This window comes from Perca flavescens, chromosome 11 (assembly GCF_004354835.1).
Source record: "Perca flavescens isolate YP-PL-M2 chromosome 11, PFLA_1.0, whole genome shotgun sequence".
Lineage (NCBI taxonomy): Eukaryota > Metazoa > Chordata > Actinopteri > Perciformes > Percidae > Perca > Perca flavescens.
In genome coordinates this window covers 25,638,540-25,663,539 of record NC_041341.1, presented here as the reverse complement: position 1 = coordinate 25,663,539, position 25,000 = coordinate 25,638,540, and the positions used below count along the sequence as shown (strand labels likewise).

Here is a 25,000-nt window from a genome sequence, read left to right as displayed (position 1 = left end):
ACCCATTTAAATAAACTTAATGCAATGCAGAACAGCGATTGGCTTGCCCAGCTTGTTAATAACCAGTGTATGTTCATTTTAGCTACCCAGTTTGTAGATGTTAGTTAGATCGCACCAACATTTGGCCTAATCATAACTGGCCTGGCAAAGGCCAAATTTTTTTAGCGTTAAAAACTTAATTTCCTGCATTCTGCTGAATTTTTATGCACCTATTTGTACCTTTTTCTGAATCACTTTATGCTGAAAATATCTTTATGTAAAGGGAAACATAGGGGACAATTCAAAAAATAAAAACAATGGAATATTATGCAGTAAGGCTCCCTTTTTGTATTTACTATTTATTCTCCTGTAGATCGACTTTTCTAATTATATCTGAGTCAGCACACATGTAGCCTAGGCATAATTTACTCTTCCCTCCTCTGTTGTGTCTTTTGTTGGGGAAGAAACCTCCTTAAATGTGCTCATGACAATTATTCACTTCAATGATACATTTATTCATTTTAATGAATTAATAAACCCCTGGACTGTAATATTTCAGATTTCTGCTCATGTTCAAAACTTTGTGCACATTCAAAATATATCTGTGTTCTCTGTTATTTGAGTTATGATAGTTTGAGAAAAATAAAGTGATAATAGGCTATTATAAGAATACTTATACTATATTTCAGAAAATAAGCTACCTGCACCATAGTCTGCTGTACATTCCGTGATTGCTCTGCTGATATGGTAGATATCAGACCTTCTGACAGACTCAGAGCCTCGTTTGAGACTCTGGTCTGTCTCTGAATGACACAAAGTTTAGCTAGGGAAGTGGCTGTACGCTGCTCATCTCTATTTTTACAGAGAGAGTGGACACTAAAGCGACGCACAGGTCTGCTTCAGTACAGTATGTGCAAAGCCAATGCACAATGAAATAAGGCAACTTATGATTTCGGAGGTTTACATAGGCTATTGTCCGTTTCATATTTGTCAGTCAACTTTTCAAAATACATTTGGGGCTACACTCAAAACATTAGGGCTGAAGCCCCAGCAAAATCGGCTGACGCCGCGTCTGGCTCTGTGTCATTTTTGTGTGGGCAGTGTGTTTAGATGAGCGGTGTTTGGCTTCCCTCCGTGGTGCCAGTGCACAGAGGAGCAGAGTCACAGAAGTCTGCCAAGATCTCGGTAGAGTTCCACTGCTCGGCTCCGCGGGGAGCTCTGTGCAATGGCATCGCAGAGAGAAGCCAAACATTGTTCATCTTAACACACTACCCACACAAAGATAACACAGAGCTGGTTTGAAATCAGCAAAATATTCCTTTGAGAAAAAGATCTGAAATAACCACTGGCCACGTGTCATAAAAAGCAGAGACTGCACTAAATATTAACAAATACTTAGAAATACAAACCAGGATCATTAGCACATGGATTGTGCACTGTACAATTATAGCTAACATACAACCAGCTATGTAATTAATAACCTCCATCAAATAGCACATGAATGACACTGACCGTTGACTCGTTCACCAAACTCGTTTGTGTCAAGGTGATAGTGGTAAAATACATCACCAGGCTGCTTATCACTGGCTGATGGCCAGACATCTGCCTTTCCCTTGAGCATTTTAAACAGATGCAGCTGGGTATATTAGTGATGAAATGGGTCTTGTGTACAGCTCAGGGACCTGCCAAGACTATGTGCTAAACTGGGCATCCTAATGAAATAAAGAAAGGCTATGTGTTACATTGAGTTACCTGTGAGGGCTAGAGCTGTCCCCTGTGACATAGAATAATGCATTTAATGTGTTTTGGCTGTTTGAGAAAATGTCTTGCTCCCAGACTCCCACAGCAGCACAAGGATAGAGGGATGGAGAGAAAGAAGGGATGAAAGAACAAAAAAGAAAGAAAAAACAAACATGCTTGGAAACAGAAAACAGGAGAGAGAGAAGGAGGAGGACAAAGAAACCGATTTAAAAGGGAAGAGAGAATAGTCGAGGGAGGACAGGAAAGGGAGGAGGGAGAAAACAGAAAACACAGTGTTTGCAAATCACAAATTAAAAGCATAAGCGTTCCCATACAGACCGCTGTCCCAGAGGAAATATGGGCCTTTCAGCATCAAAACCTTATTTGTAGCAAGTAGGTAGGTAGAGACAACCTCTCCTCCTGTCATCATTCACAACAGCAGTTAAGGATGCAAAACTAGAGGAACATTAACTGTAGTGTCATTCTGTGGCGCCTGGATAGCTCGCCTGGATAGCTCACCTGGTTGAGCGTGTGCCCCATGTTAGATTCTGACCTGCGGCCCTTTGCTGCATATAATTCCCCGTCTTTTCCCCCTTTCCTGTCTTAAGCTGTCCTGTCAATAAATGCCTAAAAATGCAGAATAAATTATCTTAAAAAACAAACAAAAAAACTGTAGTGTTATTTTGATTCTAAGCCTGACTTTCTCTACCATCTGCATCAATGGTATACAACAACAATAAATATTGTGTAATTAAGAAATTTTAAAAAGCACTGCTCCACAATCCTATAAATAATTGGTATTTTAAAAATTATTCCAAAATATGGAACCAAAATATACAGTGAAAGACATGCTGACCGCATTATGGTTTTGTCATGAATTTTAGAGAACAGAGAACTCCCGTTATGGAAAAAGGGTTTAAGGACAAAGTCTGGAAAATTCCACATGAGTCAGACTCCTAATGGTTATTTAAATGTATCAAGTCGCTCTAAGTAGATGTGAGTGCACCTGTCCTCCAAATTTGATTGCAATTTAATCACATACTAAAGAGTTATTGTGTACCAACAGTAGATGATTGTAGCAAACAATTACAGGAAAAAGGCATGCCATTTAAAAAGAATAATGAAAAACCTTTTTCAGGCTCATTCAAAAAATTGTAAGCAACTTTGGTAAGGATTGGATGAAATTTGCAGTAGTCTTGGGAAATCTGTGGAAATTATAAGGTGCCCTGTTGAGTTTTCTTGTAAAAAAAACAAAAGTTGAAGTTTGTATTCAGTATTTCTCACCAAAATGCATTGTCTTATGGTGTTTGAGTTCTAACTAACAGGTTGAATGCATCTGCAGTAAAATTGACACAACACACGTACCTTTAAACATCAAGTAAAAGTCAAACACTTACCACCCTGATCAGTGCTGACGGTGATGATGGCTACCTGGCGAGGAAAGGAGCTTATGTCTGACACACCATTCAGGGACTCAATCTCAAAGGTGTAGTTGGCGTGGGCTGAGAAGTCCATGATAGTGACTGTGGCGTCAGTCAGACCTAATGGTCGTGGTAGGAAACGAAGTTCCTCCTCACAGAACTGGCACTGGTCGGGCTCTGGGCCACAGCGTTTGCACTGGACATTGTAGGTGAGATCCCGGCGGCCCCCGGTGTCGCTGGGATGTGACCACTCCAGCATCAGACAGGTGTCGTTCAGATTAAACATCAAGTTGCGGGGAGGAGATGGAGGGCCTGTCAGTAGTAGAAGAAAATATAATTAATGGATAATTAAATCAATCAGTTAAAGGGTGCTTTTGATATTTTAGCTGATGTTTAGAAAATAAGTTACTCAATTAGCTGTACTAATGCACAACCCACCATTTCCGACCACCAGCTGCCTTTACTTAAAAAAGCAAATATATAGTTCACTGTTGAACTGGATTTTGAGACACTTCATTTGATCAAAGCTGTCCCTTCTACCCTTTTTCCACCAACACTAGCCCATACATGCAGGGTTTTTAAAAGTGGGAAGACCCACTCAAAATAGGCGATAGACTCCGTTCCCATTGCTAGTAGACCGGTGTGCTTTTCTGCTTTGTTTTCTGGTGTTACCCGTTAAACTTCACGAACACGCCAGAAAACAGGTTATGGTGCGTTCTTTTTGTCTTGTAATCGAGACTAGTAGCTTGAGTGTGACGTCACATTCATGTCGAAAAAACGAATAACCGTGGGTTGTTGCGTTCTTTTTGTTACACAATACTACAAGTCGGAGAAAAGATGGATTTTTGTAACATTTTTAGTAACATTTAGGATTCTATTCACCCAGTTATTGACATATTACACAAATATATTTCACAGTTTGATACATGAAAATTACGTTTTGATTAACGTTAGGCTACTGCTCTGCTTTCTGCTCAAGACTTGGCTTAAAGCCGTTGTTGTCATATAGCAACCGAGCGTCTCTAGCCAATTTCAGCTGCACAAGCTACAAAATAACTAATCAGGCGGTATTTAACTCATAATAAGACTGTAGCAACATGCCTATAGGTAGCAGTATACAGTGCTATGTGTACGACTTCTTCATTTGGTTACAACAACGACAAAAGTGCTTAAAATTGTAGAAAACCACAATGTTTCCTATGTGTGATGCACGACGTAGCCATCTTTGAAAGTGATCTCGGGGTCCTCTGAGTTCAGACGACTTGACGAGTCGTATCTACGACCTCGGTGGCGTTCTTTTTGCAACTTCCGGTTCGTAACTCCGGAAAACAACTCGTAAATCGACTTCGGTGGACAAAAAGAACGCACCATTAGTAAACACCAATAAGCAGCATGGAGGTCAGTGAAAATGTTGCGGTGGTTACTTCTTTTTTAATCTTTTACTTATTCAGTCTCTCTTTCGAACTCACTGCCTCTTAATTTGGAACGATGTTCGAGCGCTGCTTGCACGGAGACAGGCAAAAAAAAAAATCATAAAATCACGCCGGAAAAGGGGCTTAAATTAGCGCGTCCATCCTGGTGTCATGTTTCCCTGCCGATCAAGCTAGGGCGGCTAAATACCTGTGACTACTGCAGAGTAATTTGTCCAAGGACTGAATGCCGATCGTTACCTTTCCCACTAAAGGAGAAAGCCAGATGTTAATGTTTTTTTTGTCCAGTGGAAAAGGGGCATCAGAGTATCCAAGCCGCCAATATTACTACGCAAGAGAGAATACAACATACACTAAGAAAAGCACAGGACCCAAAATTGACCCCTGAGGTACACCCCATCTAAGACTCAATTCTAAATACTTTGCATAAATGGTAGCATAAGGTAGTCTGTTAATCTATATCTAAAGAATCATCCCAAAATAAACAGCTGTCGTCCCCAAAGGTACATTGCAGTATTAAATTGTTAAATATCACATGTTACTGCCGTACCACAAAACTCTTCAAATAAATTTCTCTCCTGTGCAGTAAACATTCTACGTTATTTTACCTCCCTCACATTTTACTTTGTTAAGGTGTTTTCGTGCTCTCTGGATGTATGTTTTTGTGTGTCAGGGTAAGTATTGTGCTATAGCAGGCAGCCAGCCAGCTGTCAACAGGGTGGAGTTAAAAGGCCTGAGGGATTTGAACACTCCCGTCCTGCCAGGTTCACTGTCTGCCCAGACAATGGGATGTTTCCCTCTCCTTTACCATCCTTCCATTCTTCTCCCTCCCTACCTTTGCTAAAAATCTCAGCAGACAGCAAAGCTCCTCCTATCCTTCCTCCACTTATGCCAGCGAATGTCCATTCTCTCTCTCTTTATCTCTTTCTGCGTCTATTGGCCATTATCTCACCTCCTCTATTCTCTCCACCGAGGAGAATTCACCCATCTCCCCTCCTGCAGAGCAACCCCACTGCCATCAATCAACTCCTATTCTCCTCTAGGGGGAGATTGGTATCAGCACCCTCCTTCCTTTCTCTTTTCACTGTCTACTCCATCCAGCCTTTACACTTTCTCTCCACCTTTATCTCTCCTCCGGTGACATCCTCTCTTTCTTGCTCTACCTTTGTCTTCCTCTCGGGTTCTCAGTCTTTAATCTTCATTTTTCTTTTTTTATACTTAGACATCAAGCAAATAGTTTAGGCTCTGGCCTACAAGCTCCTGATTAAAATGCATTATGTGAGCAAACACAGAACTCACAGCTTGTTAGAATAGATGTGGTAGTTTGCCCCTCTTAGTTTTCTGGGTTGTTACACCCCCACAAGCCTTTATACACAGTGTTTCTACACTTATTCTTAGGATGAGCTTTTGCCTGGTAGATTTACTTCAACAACTAACAGTGTAGTATTAGTAAGTATGGTGTCCATTTTTATATATTTTACTTAAACTTAATCTCCAAAAATCCAATGCTCACACCAAGATAAATTAACCACCCATATTCAGAGCAGAGTTGTGGCTTTGTGCTGGTTGTATAGGTTATATTTTATGTAAATATTTTTTCATTTAGAAGCTTTCAGCCTGGTCATTGGTCTAAAGTCTTCATAGTTCAGAGGTAAAGTGTTTTTATGGAGGCACATCTTTACCTGTTTCATCAGTATATAACTGTTGGATATCAACTATATAATAGCTATCCAACAGTAAGAGACTGTTGTTGTTGCTGTTACTCTGGAAAGCCTGCAGATATACATGGATGGATTTTTATGAGCAGAAGGAATATGCTGCATAATCTGAGACTAAATTTAGAGATGAAAAAATTGTTTTAAGGCTTCAAGCCTTTCTGAAGATTTCCTCTGCAAACTGTATTAAAAGGAACTGTAAACTCACAGCTTCACCACAATGGCTTGGCTTTGTGTTGCTGTAAAAGACAAATACACTTTTCCACCCTGTAGAGCTCTTAGACGTGGCCCCCGTCTATCTCAGTGACAGCTAAATGGCTTTTTAATTAAAGGAGAATTAGTCCGGTTAAACTGTAATTTAATGCAAATATGAAGTCGTAATGACAGTCGGTGAATCATCAATGAAGGCGAGGCAGCTGAAAAAAAGCCATGTAATTCATCCAGAGACTCTCTAATGCACAGTTTCACAGCAGATAAGTCCTGCAGACGAGACTGGATTTACGGCCACAGCTAATTCTGAGAGACCACTGGAGTAATCCACCAGCTCGAGAGACAGCAATAACTTGCCCAGACTGTCAGGCATACACAATTATAGAGATCTTTACCGTGAATTTACAATTACAGATGGAGCAGTGATGGCAATGAGGCTCAAAGCTCTCCCATGACTCTGATCACATCAAAAAGGATGACTAAAAGCCCTGAACATCCATGTGGTTATGTGTCTAACAAACGAGTAATAAGTAATTATCAAGCCCAGTGTGCTGATTTACTCACGTGTACAAGCCATTGTTGGAGGATCGCTCTCAGCCCTGAAGAAGCCCATCTCACAGCGGCAGAAAGCAGCTCCTTCTCCATAGCTGAAACTATGTGGAGGGCACTTTGAACACCTGATGTTTCCAGCATATGCCTTGTAGAAGCCTGGGTGACATGCTGGGGGTGACAGGAAGACAATATGACAGGATATGAGAGCAAAGCCGGGTTATGTTATGGGCGCATACAAGAATATCACATTTAAACATCTCATATCCTTATGTTTCCCAATGCATGAGGACAACAAGTGTTGTTTGGTGACAAGAAACCAGCAATGACGTAATGTTTCTAAAATATTACATCATATTGAACTCATACCTATAACATCAATAAACAAGAGGCATTGGAGTGGCCTGGTGTCTGTCAATAATCATCATTTGCATTATCAGTTATGCTAACTGTGTCTGGTATTCATCACACATTCCCATTTCAGAGCATTAAAGACTTAACAGATTCATTAAAATCAGGTTTTATTTTCAAATATGGAAATTGATGCAGCAAGGTTCACTAAAATATAATGAGAAATCTGCTCTGCTTTTTGTAACTTATACTCAAAATATTTTTATTTTTAAATGACAATTACCTGTTTTTTTTGTTTAGAATTAATTATTTTTTCTCAACTGGAATCAAAAGCACTTGCATTGCAGAATCCCACACATATTTCTCTTCTCCATTACTGGATAAGAACAAAGGTTAACCCTGATGAAACTAATGGACACAGCTTTAATGCCTTATTTGAATATACTGCTGGTGTTTTACTCTCAATAAATAATTCAAGCTGAATGATTAGATGTGATGATATTAAGGCTTTTTAACAGAATAAAGTATTAAACCTCGATGAGGATGTGATGATATTAAGGCTTTTTAACAGAATAAAGTATTACACCTCGATGAGGATGTTTTTACACCTAGTTGGTTTGCTCTAACCTTTTAGTGTTCTACCTTTTACCTTTATCAGAAAACAATCATGGGGTCAGAACTATGAAAGAAAACACAATGCTAACAGAATGTTATTTACCTAAACCATGCAATGCAAATATGTAATATATATCAAAAACATTGTACATATCCATTCATCATAAATGTAAATGATAAAATGAATGATAGCTTAGCTGGCTTACGGCGTCACTCGAACAGAACTTAGCCATTGTTAATGGTATTTGTAAGAACTATGTGCTTTTCCTGCTATGACAAATCCAAAATGTCCGCTGTGATTGTGAAAAAGGCATATTACTAAAAAAACAAAGGTGATGAAGTAAAGTATGATTTAAAAAACTTTATCTGATCTGAGCTGTGACACTGAATGAAGCGGTCTGCATATGGCCACACAGCCCTGAGTAGAGGTCCAAGTACTACGGGTGTCTCAAAAATCTGCATACAATAATATAAAAGACATACACAAGGGACCTTAAAACTTAAATTTTTCTAGGTTTATTGGGCAAAATTTCCATAAAAACATTTCAGCATGTTTTTATTCAAGTGGTCGGAGAGAGCTAGACTTCTGCATCTCTGCTGTTTTCAGGCTTTAGGAAATCTAGCCTGTGATGGAAAACTTTGGCCAATCACAGGTCATTTCAGAGAGAGAGAGAGAGAGAGAGAGAGAGAGAGAGAGAGAGAGAGAGAGAGAGAGAGAGAGAATTCCTATTCTATTGGCTGTTCTACACATGCAGACACAGAGGGGCGATGGAGAGCTGATGGAAGAGGTCTCACTGCAGCTTTAATTTATAGCATGTAATTGCATTGTGTGCCTCACTCTGCACCAGGCTATTTACATGAGTAGTGGAGATAGCACTTTATGCTAATATAAAGTGTGATAAACTCACAGTACAATCTCACACAGCACTATTTAACCAGAAGTGATTGTGTCTGACAGACATAAATGAAAAAAAATAATTATTTATATATATATATATATATATATATATATATATATATATATATATATATATATATATATATATATATATATATATATATAGCCTTATTTAAAAAAAAGATTTCCTGAAAAGAAAACATACTGGCGTGGCATTAGCAAGTAACCATGTTTAAATTAAAACTTAATTTACACTGTTGTTTTTCTGAGTTTTTAGAGAGAGGAGGTATGAAAGTGTGTAATAATGAGGCTCTCTCTTGAGAATCTCTTGGCAAAACATCTGTACAAACATATTACTATCAAACCCAGGTTTTGTATTAAAATTCACAGTATAAATAAAGAAAAGACCACATGCATTGTGAGTTTTGTACCACCGTAGCATTAAAAAATACGTCTCCCTATAGGCTACAGGAGTTGGAAAAGGGAGCACTGAAACATTTTTCTAAACACTTAACAAGTAAATTGAAGTACGTGACTGCTGCAGTATGGGTTTAACTGATGCATTTTTTTTATAAGACCTTCCCTTATTAAAAAGCTACGAAAATCAACTAAAAGCTTACAAAAGTCATTAGGGGCAGACTACAACAGCTTGTAATAGCATTTTCTCAACCTCCAAAGCACTTCCAAGTCACACAGATGTGTAAAAGTCTCCTGCCTGGTGAGATTTCCATTGCTGCTGGTTGTCACCAAGCACATCGATTTAACAAGGTAACACAAGCTGAGCCATTTGAAGGGATTCACCTTGAAGCACCGAGTGCCTTTGTGTGTCTCCATTGCTGCCTGTGATAAATGGAGCTGTAGGGAGGACAAGGAATCGCTTGAAACCACGACTGATCAAATGGGCACAATTAGGACAGAGGCAAACACACACACACACACACACACACACACACACACACACACACACACACACACACTTTGATATTCTCTTTTTCAACAGCAAATCTTAGTGTCCTGTGAGAGTAAGATATATTGAAATTTAAATAAAACAAAAAAATATTGAAATTGATATTTGATATCGAAATCTTGGCATACACAAATACATGCAGCACAAACACCCACATACCGTACATCAGTATGATAAGTGGCATCTACTATGGCGTACCAAGGCTGCCTCTGTCATTAACCTATGATACTTGTGTGTCCTTGAGTCAAAAATCATCAGTCAACTCCACCACCCCACTAGACCCTGTTTTAGACTGTCAACCTAATGATGCTTCTGCCCGACCTTCGCTGAACTGAGGGGATGTTCCTTTTCGAACCTCGCAGCGTGCCTCTGCAATCTGTCTGGCCAGGCTCTGTCAAGGCCACAGTGGTGCTCAGGATGGGCACGCGCGCATGCACGCGGCAACAGTAGTAACAAAAAAAAAAACACTGAACTACAGCTTGTCAAATGTGAATGATGCCTGAAGATTTTGACTTTTGAGCAGTTATATAAACTGTATGAGTAATATTGCAATTATTACAATAAACATCCATCCAGATGGATGAAAACAACTTGGTATTGGACAGATTTTGCACATTGAGCAGCGGATGGTCAGGTGACTAGTCATACTGTTAGTGAACACTGGGGGCACAAGAGTGCACAGTGAGGATACAAGTGAAAGGTATGTGCAGAGAAGAAGAAGAAGAAGAAAGTTGGAAGTAGCGTGATACATGTCTCTCGGCTCGTACTTAAAATACTTTTACAAAACACCACATTTTGGTGACGAGGATGGCTATTAACGTACCTCTACCTACACCATTCATGCCTTGCCCAGTGGAACCTGCTATTCCCTTCCCTACATGGCCGAAAATGTTCGAGAACTATATGTTAGTAATCGATGGTAACGGGGAGAAATGGCCTGAAGCAAGAAAGCGTGCTGTTTTTCTCCATACACTTGGCACCGAGTGACAAAGACTGTTTTACGCACTACCGGATATAGGTACTACATATGCTACTGCAGTGGATGGACTTAGAAATCACTTTGTTCCTAAAGAAAATGTGATTGCGGAACGTCACAAATTTCGCCAGAAACTGCTGATTGAGGCTGGGATACGGAATGCTGGCGTTCTCTCCGACAGCACTACGACTGCCGCTACCATGACGGCAACTACTGCTGCTTTGGTGAGGGCCATACATAAACAGCAAAGGAAGGCCCACCAAAAATAACATCAACGGTGCCTACAACTAGCTGCCGCTCCTGCTACAAAAAGGAAGTGCGTGAAATAGTGATAAATGAACTGACTGTGCTTTTAATGACTGATAATGTGCAAGATAAAAGTATCTGTACTGTGCAAGTGAATGCAAATCACTGTCATGACGTTGAGCTAATAGACACCGGTTCATCAGTTTCTATCATTCCAGAGAGCACTTACCAGACTCGCTTTCCTACATTCATCCAACTTTCTGAGCCTGCAGTGAACCTGTTCACATATTCAAAAGAGAAAATACCCGTTAAAGGGTGTACGCGTGCCACAGTTACTCATGATGGGCATTCTACTACAGGCTCATTCGTAGTGGTAAAGTCCGGCACTTCTCTATTAGGGCTAGATCTAGTTGTGGCATTGCACATGCGTATTAAGGGCACAAAAGTTGTTACAGCTGACAGCTCTGATGATCCTACTGCACCGAGGGCACCTACTGTACCAAGCACAATGCCACAGAATGCACCCGAGATCCAGGTACAAGAGATTGGCTGTGCAAAGGGATTTGTGCACAAAATTCAACTCAAACCAGAGGCTATGCCAATACAACCAAAACTCAGGAGACTTCCCTTCTTGGTGAGGCAGGCCGTGAGTGATGAGCTCAAAGACCTACAGGAAAAGGGCGTTATAGAACGCATCTCAATGGGTCTCACCGATAGTTGTGACGCAGAGAAAAGATGGAGGAAAACTATGCATGTGTGTTGACCTCAGGGAACCTAACAAAGCCATTGTCAGTGACTGTCACCCCCACACATGGACGAGCTATTCTCTGAGCTGAGAGGAGACTACCATCAACCTGGCCTCTGCTTACCATCAAATGTTACTGCATCCAGACAGCCGTGATATAACTGCATTTATCGCACATGGACTTTTCTGTTTCTGCCGAGTCCCATTTGGCCTTGCTTCAGCTCCATCAGCTTTCCAGAAGATGCAGGCAATACCTGCCAGTATGACCTTCATCATACTGGCAGGTATACCAGGAGTACAGGCATACCTGGATGACGTGATTTGCTACGGAACCACTCAACAGCAGCATGATGCCAACCTACGGAGGGTGCTGTGTGCCTTGAACGAGGCAGGACTTAAGCTGAACATGCAGAAGTGCAAGTTTAACCAGACTTCTTTGTGGTTCCTAGGCCACACCATATCCAAAGAGGGGCTTCACCCAGATCAAGATCAGATCACAGCTGTGGCCAATGCACCTGCCCCACACGACACATCCTCCCTGCGATCCTTCTTGGGTCTTGTGTCATGGTATAGTAAATGTATTCCTGACTTTTCTACTGTTGTTGAACCTCTAACAGAACGGGGGTCTACAGAACGGCAGTTCAACTGGACTGCTGAGGCTGAGCATAGTTTTACTGACTTTAAGAGACCGATTGGTGAGAGCCCTGCCCTAGCACTACACAAGCCTGAACTGCCTACATATTTAACTACGGATGCCTCTGATTACGGACTAGGGGGTGTACTGGGCCAACTTCATTCAGACAACACGAAGAGAGTCGTAGTGTTTGCATCCAGAACACTTTCTCCTGCTGAAAGGAAATATTCCACTGTGGAACGTGAAGCGCTGGCTTGCACTTGGGCAGTAGAAAGATGGAGAACCTATCTATGCGGACATCACTTTGTGTTATGCACAGATTATCAAACACTTACTACCCTGCTCACAACCAAGGGTACTGGCCGTGCTGGGTCTGCAATTGTGAGGTGGTCTGCACGATTACTTTGCATAGGATTTTGCTTACCGCCCTGGGACACTGAATGTGACTGCTGACTGCCTGTCCAGACTTCCACTGCCTAACACAGGAAAAGCTGAAGTGGAACCGGACATAGTGGCTACTATCTTCATACTTCAATGTACAAGACGAAATGGCTGTAGACAAAACACTTGTCATGAGAGGTACTGACCGCTTGTTGTGCCTACATCACTGCGATCCAAAGTGGTAGACTTGGCACATGAAGGGCACCAGGGAGTGGTGCGCACTAAACAGAAACTGCGAGAACAGTATTGGTGACCACAAATGGACAAAGATGTACAGAGTATGATAGCCTCATGTGTGTCATGCCAATACAATGACAGAACAGTAAAGACTGCACCTGCACCACTTACACCTGTCGAACTGCCAGATGTACCATGGGAAAAGGTGGCCATTGACATCACCGGTCCTTTCGAACGTGCTACATGGGACTGTCGTTATGCTATTACTCTCACAGACTATTATAGTAAATGGCCAGAAGTAGCATTTGCCTCTACAGTCACAACAGAGGTGATAACCCGTTTCTTAGCTGCAGTGTTCAGTTGTGAAGGAAATCCGACCTGCCTGGTCTCTGACAATGGATGTCAGTTTACTTCCCATGAGTTTGCAAAGTTTCTGAGAGAGAGTGAGATAAAGCATTTGCGCCAAGAGCCAATGGAACGATTGAGAGATTTAATAGGGTATTAAAAGAGTGTCTCCAGACTGCAGAAAGAACACACAAGCCTTGGAAACAAGCAGTAACAGAGTTCTTACAGATTTACCATGCTACACTGCACGCTACTACAGGAGGTCCTCCATTTGAGTTGCTGAGAAAGAGGAAGATGCGCACAAAACTAAACATTCTTCCTGTTTGTTCACACAAAATTACATCACACAATCAAGTCAAAGAAACGGAGACAAAATCAACAAAACAGTAAGGAGTATACAGACCGAAAGCGAGGAGCAAAAGTGCCCACCTTCCAAGTGAACGATACTGTGCGAGTCCGGAGACCGGCACATGTCTACAAGGGGTCATCCAAATACACAGAACCTCTGACAGTAAAAGTACTTGCACAACGATTTATTCTCTTAATCTTATTTGCATATTACCATTTTGGTAATATGCAAATAAGAAAAAAAAAGTTGGTTAATTCGTTAGTTTGCACGTTGGTCTGTGAGGGCACAGTGTCTAGCGACCTGTGATTTAAAAAAGGGGTGGTTCAGTTATTTTGATGCTGAACTTTGTATCCATTCTGTCCACTACCACAAACAAGGCCTGGCTTTTAAAAAAAGTTCCTATCCTAACCAGCATAATGGATGTGAAGAGGTCCAGCCAAATAATTAAGATATGAACGCGTCTTACAGAGCCTGGCGGAGAAGTAAACAATGTTGTGGAGAGAAATTTTCATTTTCACTTTTACCGGAGGCTGTATTACCAAGGGTCAGCGGCGCTGCGCCCGGCTTGGAAGCCGATGAAGGATCGGCGGTGACTAATTCCTTTAAGAAAAGGGGAAATGTTGTGTCCTGTTAATACAGGTAATAAGCCGGACAGAGTTGTCCCTCATCTGGCGATAGAAACCCTGTTTTCCCCGTTCTGTTGGCTCAGTGCTCCACAGCCTAAGTCCACATGTACAAATTAGTTTAGCACCAAATGTATTGCCAAAAGTATTACAAAAGTGCAAAAAAATACAAGTTCAGATTTTTTCTTCTGCAAGTTCTCACATCGTATTCTACAAGCTCTCACATTTTGCACCATATTTACCTTCATAGTATGACAGCCAAAACAAAATAGCACAGTGGAAGGAGGCTGCAGGGCACGGCTGAATGTATGTGTCAGTTGTGTGTGTTACTGAAATTTATCCATTTTGTAACAATTGTATCAGGGTCATAGAAATTTCACAGCACATGAATGAATACAAGTTAAGGAATTTTCTCTGAAGCCTGTATCTTAACTGAATGTGCTTACATGGAACATGCATAAGGCAATGAATAAAGTTATTATGAACCTTTATAATGCACTTAGATGTTTTATAAGAACAGCTGTATAAATAAGCATGGATTATAAGATCTATAATATTGTGTTTTATTAGACTTTATTTGTATATTTTAAGGATTACACGTACAATTATAAACCATTGTTATATTTACTCAACTCATTTAGAAAATTACAGTGTTTTGACCATAATGGTGCCTCGTTTAACAATAATGAAGAGAGCTCTTGTCTGCATGAGCTGTACTACAATATGGCTGTATTGATTGACTGATATGTTATTGTGAGAACGTATTGTACTGTCTGTCCCATTAGCTGTTTGTTGATCCTGACACCATAACCCATGACAGATATAAAGAGTTGGAACACAGAGCAAACAGAAGCACAGCTGTTGAGTGAGTGAAACTCCGCAGACATCACATAAAATGATGTACTGTCAATGACATAACATTTATCAAGCATGAGGGTCACTGAATTACAAAGCGTTTTATTGGACGGCATACCTTTATTTATAAGATAGTCAAGTGGCCTATATCTATCTTTTATAATAATGCAGCATAATATATTATGAAGGCATTTATCAATTTTGAAAATGTATTAATGCCTTATCCAGGTAATCCATTATAGATATGCACTTTATAGAAAGTTCTATCAAAGACAGAACTGAAAACAAAAATCCTGAAATGTAGGTTATGTGAATTCCTTTCATATGACACTTGACAGTAGCAATGTGCGAAGATGTGTAGATGTATACTGTTCACACCTCTGAAGCAAGTAGACTAAGAGCTGAGCAGGGGATTAGAAAAGAGTATGCTGACCCACTGGCCTTTGGGGCTCTGATCTAACACTCGGCCCTCAGCCCAAGGTTAATGAGACCTGGAAGTCATCCAGAACATCTACATCTCAGAGCCCCAAGCCAGGCCCTGAGACCCAGAGGCAGCAGATTGGTTGATGAGGCCTGCCACTTCACACTCACTGGACCTGAACAACACCAGAGCAACTGGCAAGCAGATCATGTACAGGGAGTAGACCTGTCTGTCTGTCTGTCTCTCTACTGTCTACATTGTACTGTAGGAGCTTCTGCTAAAACATCTACTCTAAGCTAAGCTAAGCAGTGACCCTTATGTTTAAAGTAGATGGACAGTTTTGGTGGTTCCACCCATGTTTTTTGTTTGTTTTTCAGACATTTGAACATAAATCATTTGTGAGAGGTTTTGCAACAGTATGGAAAAACTACATCCGTCACCCTGCCTAAAAGCATATGCTGACCACAACTGGCTCACCTTGTATGGAAAATTGTTAGCTCAGTATCCCTAGAAATTATGTTTACAGTGGACAATGTGCATGCCATGATTTGTGTCCAATGCCAATGTCAATCAACCAATGTGGCGGTTTGGGTAGTGCATGGGCATTTGAACTGTAACCACAATCAAAAGTGTTTTAGCTGCCTAACCCTAACCATACTATTCATATAATTTCTTTGCTATAAGCACAATCCTTCCCTATCCTTATACAGTACTGTAGTTCCAATGGACAGATATTGTAGAAAACTAAAAATGTTGCCAATGGATGTCCTGTTTTGCAGAATCTTCCAATGTTGACATTCTTGTCCGGCGATAAGGTTGAGAAATTGAATAGCTAACTTCCACAATCTATAGACATTTACTTAAGACAGATTTCAAATGAGCTGTAATAAAGAATAAACTTGTCATTCAGTAAAGCATTGAGAACCGTTACTAAATTGGATGAATGAAAGTTGCCCTGGAAAATAAGTAAATAAATAGATGCTTGTCCTAAACTATTCCCCACATCAGGTTCTGAACCTGACAATTCTGTTTGGCTTTGATAGGTGAAAGTGTTAGTGTCCCATTAAGGTCTAAATGCAATTTTAAACATCCCAAAAAGAATCATTAAATTGAATATTAGTATAAAATGTAATCAGTGGCAATCATTCCAATGCAACACATTCTGTATTATAACCTTCTTCATTGCTGGTATCTGCCTGTGTGTGTGTTGTGCGTGAAGGCCTGTGTGCATGTGTAAATGACACTCTTTTGGCTCGTTGCAGTGCATAGCCGATGATGGTGGGTTCCTCTCTCCGGTGGTCAGCGAAGAAGAACAATTCCAAGAGGAGCACAATTCTGCAGCATTTACTTGCAGAACCACATCAACAAATGTTGCAGAATAGTTCAGCTCTTGAAATCAAAGGCAGCGTGGTGAGGAGGCGATGCAAAGGATGAGAGATCATTGCAGCAATGGTGGCGATATAGGCGAGATGCAGGCTGAAACTTATAGCATATGAAAAAAACAATACAAAAAGCAAGACCATTTACAGTTTCATCACCCTCCATCTAGGGATGTAACGATTACCGGTGTAATGGTAAACCACAGTAAAAGTGTTGACGATAACAATTACCGTTTTCATTTAAAATATCATCACGGTGTGGAAACCCTGTGTTTAATCCTTCCCAGCTTCATCCGAGTCTCCTGAAGTTGCCGCGCAGCTTGTGTAGGCCGATCAGTGCTTTCTAAACATATTGAACAAACTTTTAAAAATGCCACGATAATACCGAAAACCATGATCATTTTGGTCACTATAACCGTGAGGTTATATTTTCAGACAGTTACATGCCTACCTCCATCTCCCTTCTAGTAAAACTATAAAATTCATATAAAAACCCCATTGCGTGTTGTGTGAACACATCTTGTCCATGCATAGCTTAGATATTATCAGAATAGTAGTGCTGAGTTCCTTTTTTTTCTCCATACATAATATTCATTGTACTCTGTATGGGAAAAAATAACCCTATTTTCCTTGCTCATGATATTCAGGTTCACTTCAAACAAAACAAAAAAGCCTGCCAGTATGAGTGATTTACATTAAGATGATCCAGTACCATGATACAAATCAGATAAACAATATAGAGTTATCTTATGTTCTTGAGCCAATAGTTTTACATACATGCACAACTACACTCTTCAGCAGGAACATTAGCAGTGGTACTCTGAATTTATTAAATGTAAGTTTCAAACACTCTAAATGAAAAGCTCTCCTCTGTGTCAGTCCATCTCGCTTACTCATCAGCCTACCCCCCCTCCATCTTCATTAGCGAAAGCAGTAAGCGCCTTCTCTGATTTGCACTTGAGGATTAGTGGCCCTCTCCAACACATCTCTGGAGAAGTGTTAAGAATGTGTTTGCTCAAATAGTGACAGAAGGTGAAAGACGAAAAGCAGGCCTTTGTATGTGAGAGATAGTTTTTACTAGCCGCTACAGTGGCGCTAGTATCGTTTTCAGGGAGTCTGTGCCCTAGTCCACACGTACTTTTAAACGTATTTTTGAAAACGGGGTTTCCCTCGTCCTTTGTTCTCAAAAATAATCCCCTGCACACAAGCACTTAAAAGAACTGTCCAAATAAAATTGCAAAACACATTGAAGAGCTATAAAGAGAATGTCAAACCAACAGGAAGCCTAACCCTGAAGCCACGTTGGCCAATCACCCAAAGAAGATGTTGGCCAATTAGAAGCCTGAAAAATGCTATTACTAAAAGGCTACCTGGCTGCAATGTTGCATTGGCTGCTCTGTAACACATTCAAAAGCCTCTGTTCCTCAATGTGGGAGAGTGACTTTTAAACATTTATGTGTAAACATGTAAAAAGTCCTGTTAGCAAGGTTAGATCCAGCACTTTTTTGGCCAAGTCAGTCATTGCACAAAATATCGCCTCATTTGTAAAGCCTAACAAAGGAGATAACGGCACACACTCTAATGTTACAAGCCAAAAACTCAGTGACCTAAAACGCATGGAAAAAGCTATGCTAAAATAGACTACTTGTGACTGGGCCTCTGTGTGTGTGGGTGTGTGTGTGGCTCGATGGTGTTTTAAGCCCCCAACATCTCCTTCCAGGCAGCGCTGCAAAAGTTGACTTCAAGGCATCTAACCCTAACCCTAACCATTGTCTAATCCTAGTGCCTTCCAGGCAGCGCTGCCTGGAAGGAGACATTGGGGACTTAAAACCCCGATAAACATAGGTGTGTGTGTGTGTGTGTGTGTGAGTTTGTGTGTCATCATGGCAAAATGTGGTCCAGGAGCGGAAACTACCACAGAGGCGGTTTTAAGTACTTTGCCAGGTGTTTATATTTCTGTCTGTGGCCACTGTGGACAGATTTAGTCACAGAGATAGCACCACAACCGTACAAGATGCAGTTATGAAACTTAACAGGTGGGTAGTTATTATCGAAATTAAGGCTTAGTTCGTAAATGGCTGTGGTCTGAGCAAGTGCAACGAACGTAGAGGTGTAGGAAGTATGAAGGTGCCATTCTTACGCCCCTGGCCCAATTTGTCGGCGCAGCTGCTGTGAAGCCATCGCAACATGGTCTCTAGTTAAAGTTACTGTGTTAATAACAAACTTTTATTTTCATTTCTTTACTTATATCGGATTATATCGTTATCATCAACATCATAATCGTTAATCCGTATCATCATCTTTAAAACTCATGTCAAAGGTTTGCCAAGCTACTTTGAACCAATGCACTCCAGCCAGTCTTCATCATTTTTATAATTTATAATCTCTCGTCTCTTTTGTGTAGTATATGCTTGTACAGTGTATTGGCATTACATGTCCTGTGTGATATTAGAATTTTTCTCTATTTTATGTATGCATGGCATATTTATATTTTGTATGAATACCTCCTCTACACATGCATCAAATGAGACACATCCAGTTGTATGCTTGTCCACACTGTATATTAGTCAAGTGCAATCAATTTGACCTAATGTCTCTTGCACTTTGCCTTCCACATCACATGCACATGTTTGCACAACCTCACCAGTGTTTACAATCTGCTATTTTAGCCATCTATTGTACAGGCTTTCAACCCAGTGGTTGTTACTGTCTTGTAATCACTCCCTCCTACTTGCTTCCTGATTTTAATCTCTTATCATGACATTTACAGATGACAGAGTCTGGTGGCTTTGCAAAGCACCGATGTTCACAAGCAACATAGCAAATGCTAACCTGGGCACAGCAAGCTTGGAGAGTGAGTCTCTCTCCACTTAGCACATTCACTATTTCTGGTTAATTTGTTCTTTTATGTGCCCTCTTTGCCACAATTATTTGAACACCATCTATTGCATTGATTTTTCTTCTTCAGTTTAATTAGAGTGGTATTTTGTTGCATGCAGGTTTATTGCTTTGTATCTTGATAATGATAATGAATGATACAATGACTGGAGATTCCTAATTGGTGATCACAGGTAATAGAGGTAATAAGCTATTTCAATGTGGGCCGTTTTTGTTAGTTGAAAAAAACCCAATACTATTAACAAGGATAATCAGAGCTAAGTCTCATCTATTGACAACATAGAGACTGGGGGGTGTTTGAGACCTTATAAACGATTTGAATCACTTACACTTAGAGCTTTCCAGCAACATTAAAATAGCAGCTTAATGCAATGTCTACTTCAGCTATAATAGGATAACATTTTTGTTAAATACTTGCCCTTTCTCCCTCTCCAGACTCTAATCCTTCTCCAGGCCCTGTTTTCATTCCAGACCCGTCCATTCCTGATCCATCCACCAGTCACCCCTCTGGAGTTTCTCAATCCTGCCAATCACCTGACTCTGCTCCTCTCTGAACAACTGTTCCTTATTCTTTCATTAAGCCACACCTACCCCTTGTTTTGCCATTAAAAATGTAACTTGTGGAGTTTTGTTGATATATTTATATAATACAATATAATGTTTACATTCATTGTTACTCACCAAAACACATTGTTTGCATCCTTGAGGTCTTAACGAACATATTGAATGCATTCCTTCCTCATAAACACCTTTTTAAATCCTGCATTGTTTACTTGCTAGCAGTCTTCTACTTTCCTGCCTTTGCTTGTGCAATGCTGTGTGTCTTGGTGCATTACCCCCACTTGTAGACCAGTGGATTAGTGTGGCAGGAATGTATATTGCATCACCTGTGTACACATGCATGACAAACCAGGGGCCTCATTTATAAAATCTGTTAAACAAGAAAAAGTTGCGTGAAACAGGGTGCCGCCGCAACATTCCTCGCAAAAGTCGGGATTTCCATACGTAAAAATGTGCCCAGTTTCACGCAACCTTTTGTCCATGCGTGTAATCGTGCGTAATGCTCCCAAGGTTTTGTAGACTGCGTTTTAGTGAACTCCGATGGTAACACAAAATATCACATGGATAAAGTACTCTGGATGCATAGCGCACAGCCTGCATGTGAGCACACTATTTTAATTTAGTTTTCGTAACAATCACTTAGGTCTATCCATGAATTATAAAAATTGATATTTATATCCAAATAAATCTATTTAACCCTTATATGGTGTTCGGGTCTGTGGGACCCGTTTTCAATTTTGCTAAAAGAAAAATTATGCTATTTATTATTTTTTTCTAACTCAAACTTATTGGCCTTTTTTGGCCAATTATGTGAAGAAAATAACAAATAACTTATTTCCAATGACTGCACACGGTACAACCCCTTACACATAACTATTACATATGAGGTGTTCGGGTCTACTGGACCAGAGTGTAATAATTGTAGGTGCTATGAAACTTAACTGTGTCCTCCTCCTAACTGGGCCTGCTGTGTGTGTGTGTGTGTGTGTGTGTGTGTGTGTGTGTGTGTGTGTGTGTGTGTGTGTGTGTGTGTGTGTGTGTGTTTGTGTGTGTCTGTGCGTCTAAATGTGGCCGTGTCTGATTATAGGTGTCTGTGTGTGGGAATGTTGTATTTCTGCACCTGCTATTCCCACAAAGTTACAGCATTGTTACATTTCAAGCACTTTCACCTGTTCTGATTAAGTTCTAAGAAATAAGCACCAATTATGATCAAAAATCTCGTTTCTATTTTTTACCTTTTTTACCATAAATTATGTATATATCATTGGTAATTGAGCTAAATCTGTTATTGTTAATTGAAATGAATTATTATTGTTGATTGTTAATTAAATGAATTGTTAAGGCTGTATACTGTATTGATAAACAAACCAGTCTCACGTCAGTTCGTGATGGCATTACGAAATTAAATCTATTAGAACGTGATACCATTACGTTATTGTAAAGATTTACGTGTTGGGGTCACGTTTTTTAAACTAATGTATTTCAATGAGAAGCATCTTACGTAATCACATCACGAAACTTTCTGCCACTTGGCTGCAGCAGAGAAGCTGGATACAGCTTTGATATTATTGGTATTTTTAGCCCAATAATCGCTGTTTTAATCAACATTTATTCACCAGATCTTATCACGGTTTATATGCATTTCTTTTAATGTTATTATTTTGGTCTATTTCGGCCAGGGAAGCTGGATTGCTTTGTTGTTTATTGATATTTTTAAAACTATAACGCTACATCTTTCAACATGTATTTAGTGGTTATCATGGTATGCATTTCTTTATTTTAATAATATAATTTCGGTCTTATTACCGGTGAAATATTACAGTAAATAAGACAGAACAGTAGGCTACGATACAAGCCGAGCTGGACGCATTCAAAGCTGAACTGACGTGAGACTGGGTTGGATTTAAAAGCCTAATAATGTGGTGGGTCCACCAGACCCGGGAACATGGGCTGTGTAACAAAAATATGAACACAACAGAAGGGTTAAGGCCTCCAAGCAAGGTATTATGAATCAGAATTTTGTTTTTGCGTACGAAAATTCTGACTTTTTGGCACACAAAACCTTTCAGAATATAATCTACGCACAGTTTTATAAATGAGGCCCCAGATCTTTAAAACCAGCAATACCACAGTGTAGAAATACTCTGTTATGAGAAAATGTCCTGAATTCAAAATTTTACTGAAGTATAAGTACATAGCTATTAGAATTAGGACTGTCGAGCAATTACAATGTTTAATAGCAATTCATCACATAATTGTCCTAGTTAACTCACAATTAAAATTAATTAATTGCACATTTTTTATATGTACTTTAAAAAGGAATATGTTTTCAAGTTTTGACTACTCCAGTGGTAACTCAATTCACATCGTCAGTACATACAAAGAACCTTCCAGAACAAAAGGCTTTGAAACTCAACTAACCATTCAAAAGGCACTTTTATTTATCCATTTCTGCTCAAGGAGCTTTGTTTCTGCTAGCCATCCACTCACATGGATGTATTATATCCGTAAGTGAATATGTGACTGAAAAACGAAATGAGGGACTACCCACCACTCGATCTGTCATCCAAGTTAAGAGCTCTGGAAATCGCCAGACAGTTAAACCTACCTACCACCAAGTTTACAGCCAGCCTCGGCTGATGCAGGTGAATGATGCGCCGTAATGGGCTGTGTTTGCGGCAGAGGACAAGTTTTGTGATTAACTTAAGAAAAAAACACTCATACCCCCGGGATCAGATTTCTTTATTAAAATGAGCTTTTGCTCTTCAAAAAGTATTTTTTTCAAAAAACGTTTTGAAAAATAAGTGCTATATTTCTGTCTGAAATGTAATCGAGTATAAAGCAGCATGAAATAGAAATATTCAAGTAAAGTACAATTACCCCAAAATGAATGCCTACTCACGTGCAGTACTACATTCCACCACTACAAACAAAACAGGGACCGGCACACAAAATGACTGCTCCATAGTGCTACTGGTGGTCAAAAACTCTCCAGGATACCTTTAACTCATCGGTTACTGTTGAAAAGTGGAACGATAGGTATTCACTAAAAATCAAAAACAATTGCAACATTGTCAGTACTGTGTTTGTGACAATAAAGTACTTACATATTATGAAAAAATCTGGTGTTATTTTGTGTCTCTTGTGATTCCACACACATACAAACTTGGTTTCTGAATCTCTTCTGCCTTCAGTCTCCGGGTGAGCTGTTCAAAATCTGCAGGGCTTTCTACGTCAGTAGCCGAGACGAGGTGGCTAACCGTAGCATGCTAGCGCTAGCATGCTAGCTCATCCTCAATGGCAAAACACTGCTACAACACACGCTAGTTCACCATAATCTACAAAAGAACTACTTACATGTCCCTGTTCTGCAGGTATTCCACGCAAAGTTGGAAGTGCGCCCTCGTTTAGAAGAAGTCTCCCGGCTAATCCTGCCTTGTACTAACTGAAGTTGTAGAAACAAACAGCTAGCTGATGTGATCCTTACCTAGCTACTGCTCATGTGCGCCTCCTAACAAAGATGGGATAGAAGTGTGATGCCTCACTCTGTAGCTAAAACAGAGACCTGAACATACAGGGTTAAAAGAAGATATGCAGAAATGTGAAGTACAACAAAAAATATGGTGTTTTTGGAAAATTAAACCATGTAAACCTATTCTGGTACAACCTCAAAATACCATTATGAACCTGAAATGAGCATAATATGGGCACTTTAACACTAGACAATTTGGTGTAGCGAAATCAAACAATTTCTTTTTGTTGCTGTGTGATATGAATGGCCCTGTATTTTTACACTCCAGGAAGATTAATTACAGCAACAAGAGAGACACCTGGCATCAATAGAAGTGTTTTTTTTTTTTTTTTTTGTGTGATTGGTGTTTTTTAACAAAACTTTTCAATGTTGACATCCAGCTTATTGAAATGCATTAGTACACTGGATTTTGACATTTGTAAGGTAGATGAAGGTGAGAGGGAAACAAATACAGAAAAAGCAAATTAACAACCAGACAATGCTATGAAAATGAGAAGACAAAATAAGCTTAAGAGTAAGAGCCAAAGACAGTGCTGGATGGGCTCATTCAGAGGCAGCCGTTGCTTATATATCAGTGGCATTATCAGAGACAAAGATCTTTTTTTTATGGACTTTACAGAGGTCAGCCTCACTGATCCCTTTATGGCAATGTTTATAGCAGCATAGCGAGAGTCTTGCCAAATGAACTAACCGAGTAGTAAACTTCGCAGTAGACATCAAATAACTCAGACAGAGAGAGCAGAGCTCCTCTCTAAATCTTACTATGGAGACAAAACGATGGCTGGAAGAGGCTTTGGGATGGACAGTAAAGCAGTGTTTTTATAGTCTGAGCTTGACTGCTGAGATAATGTCCTGACTGGCTCCAGGATAGAGCTGACCTGTATTAGGATATCTCTAATGCATAATCACAACAGTAAATCTATGATAGTGCTTATCGTTGGCT

The 25,000-nt window shown here is 40.0% G+C and overlaps 1 protein-coding gene across 1 annotated transcript in view; it reads right to left on the bottom strand.

The window, feature by feature from the left end:
* The window catches only part of LOC114564011 (eph receptor A6), a 143,746-nt gene that overhangs the window by 82,304 nt on the left and 36,442 nt on the right, over window positions 1-25,000 (bottom strand). Inside the window, exons 3-4 of the mRNA XM_028591113.1 lie at window positions 7,060-7,215; window positions 3,117-3,452 (exon numbers count right to left, since the gene is read on the bottom strand). Of these exons, the coding sequence (XP_028446914.1) occupies window positions 3,117-3,452; window positions 7,060-7,215 (492 nt within the window). The remainder of the gene's footprint in view (window positions 1-3,116; window positions 3,453-7,059; window positions 7,216-25,000) is intronic.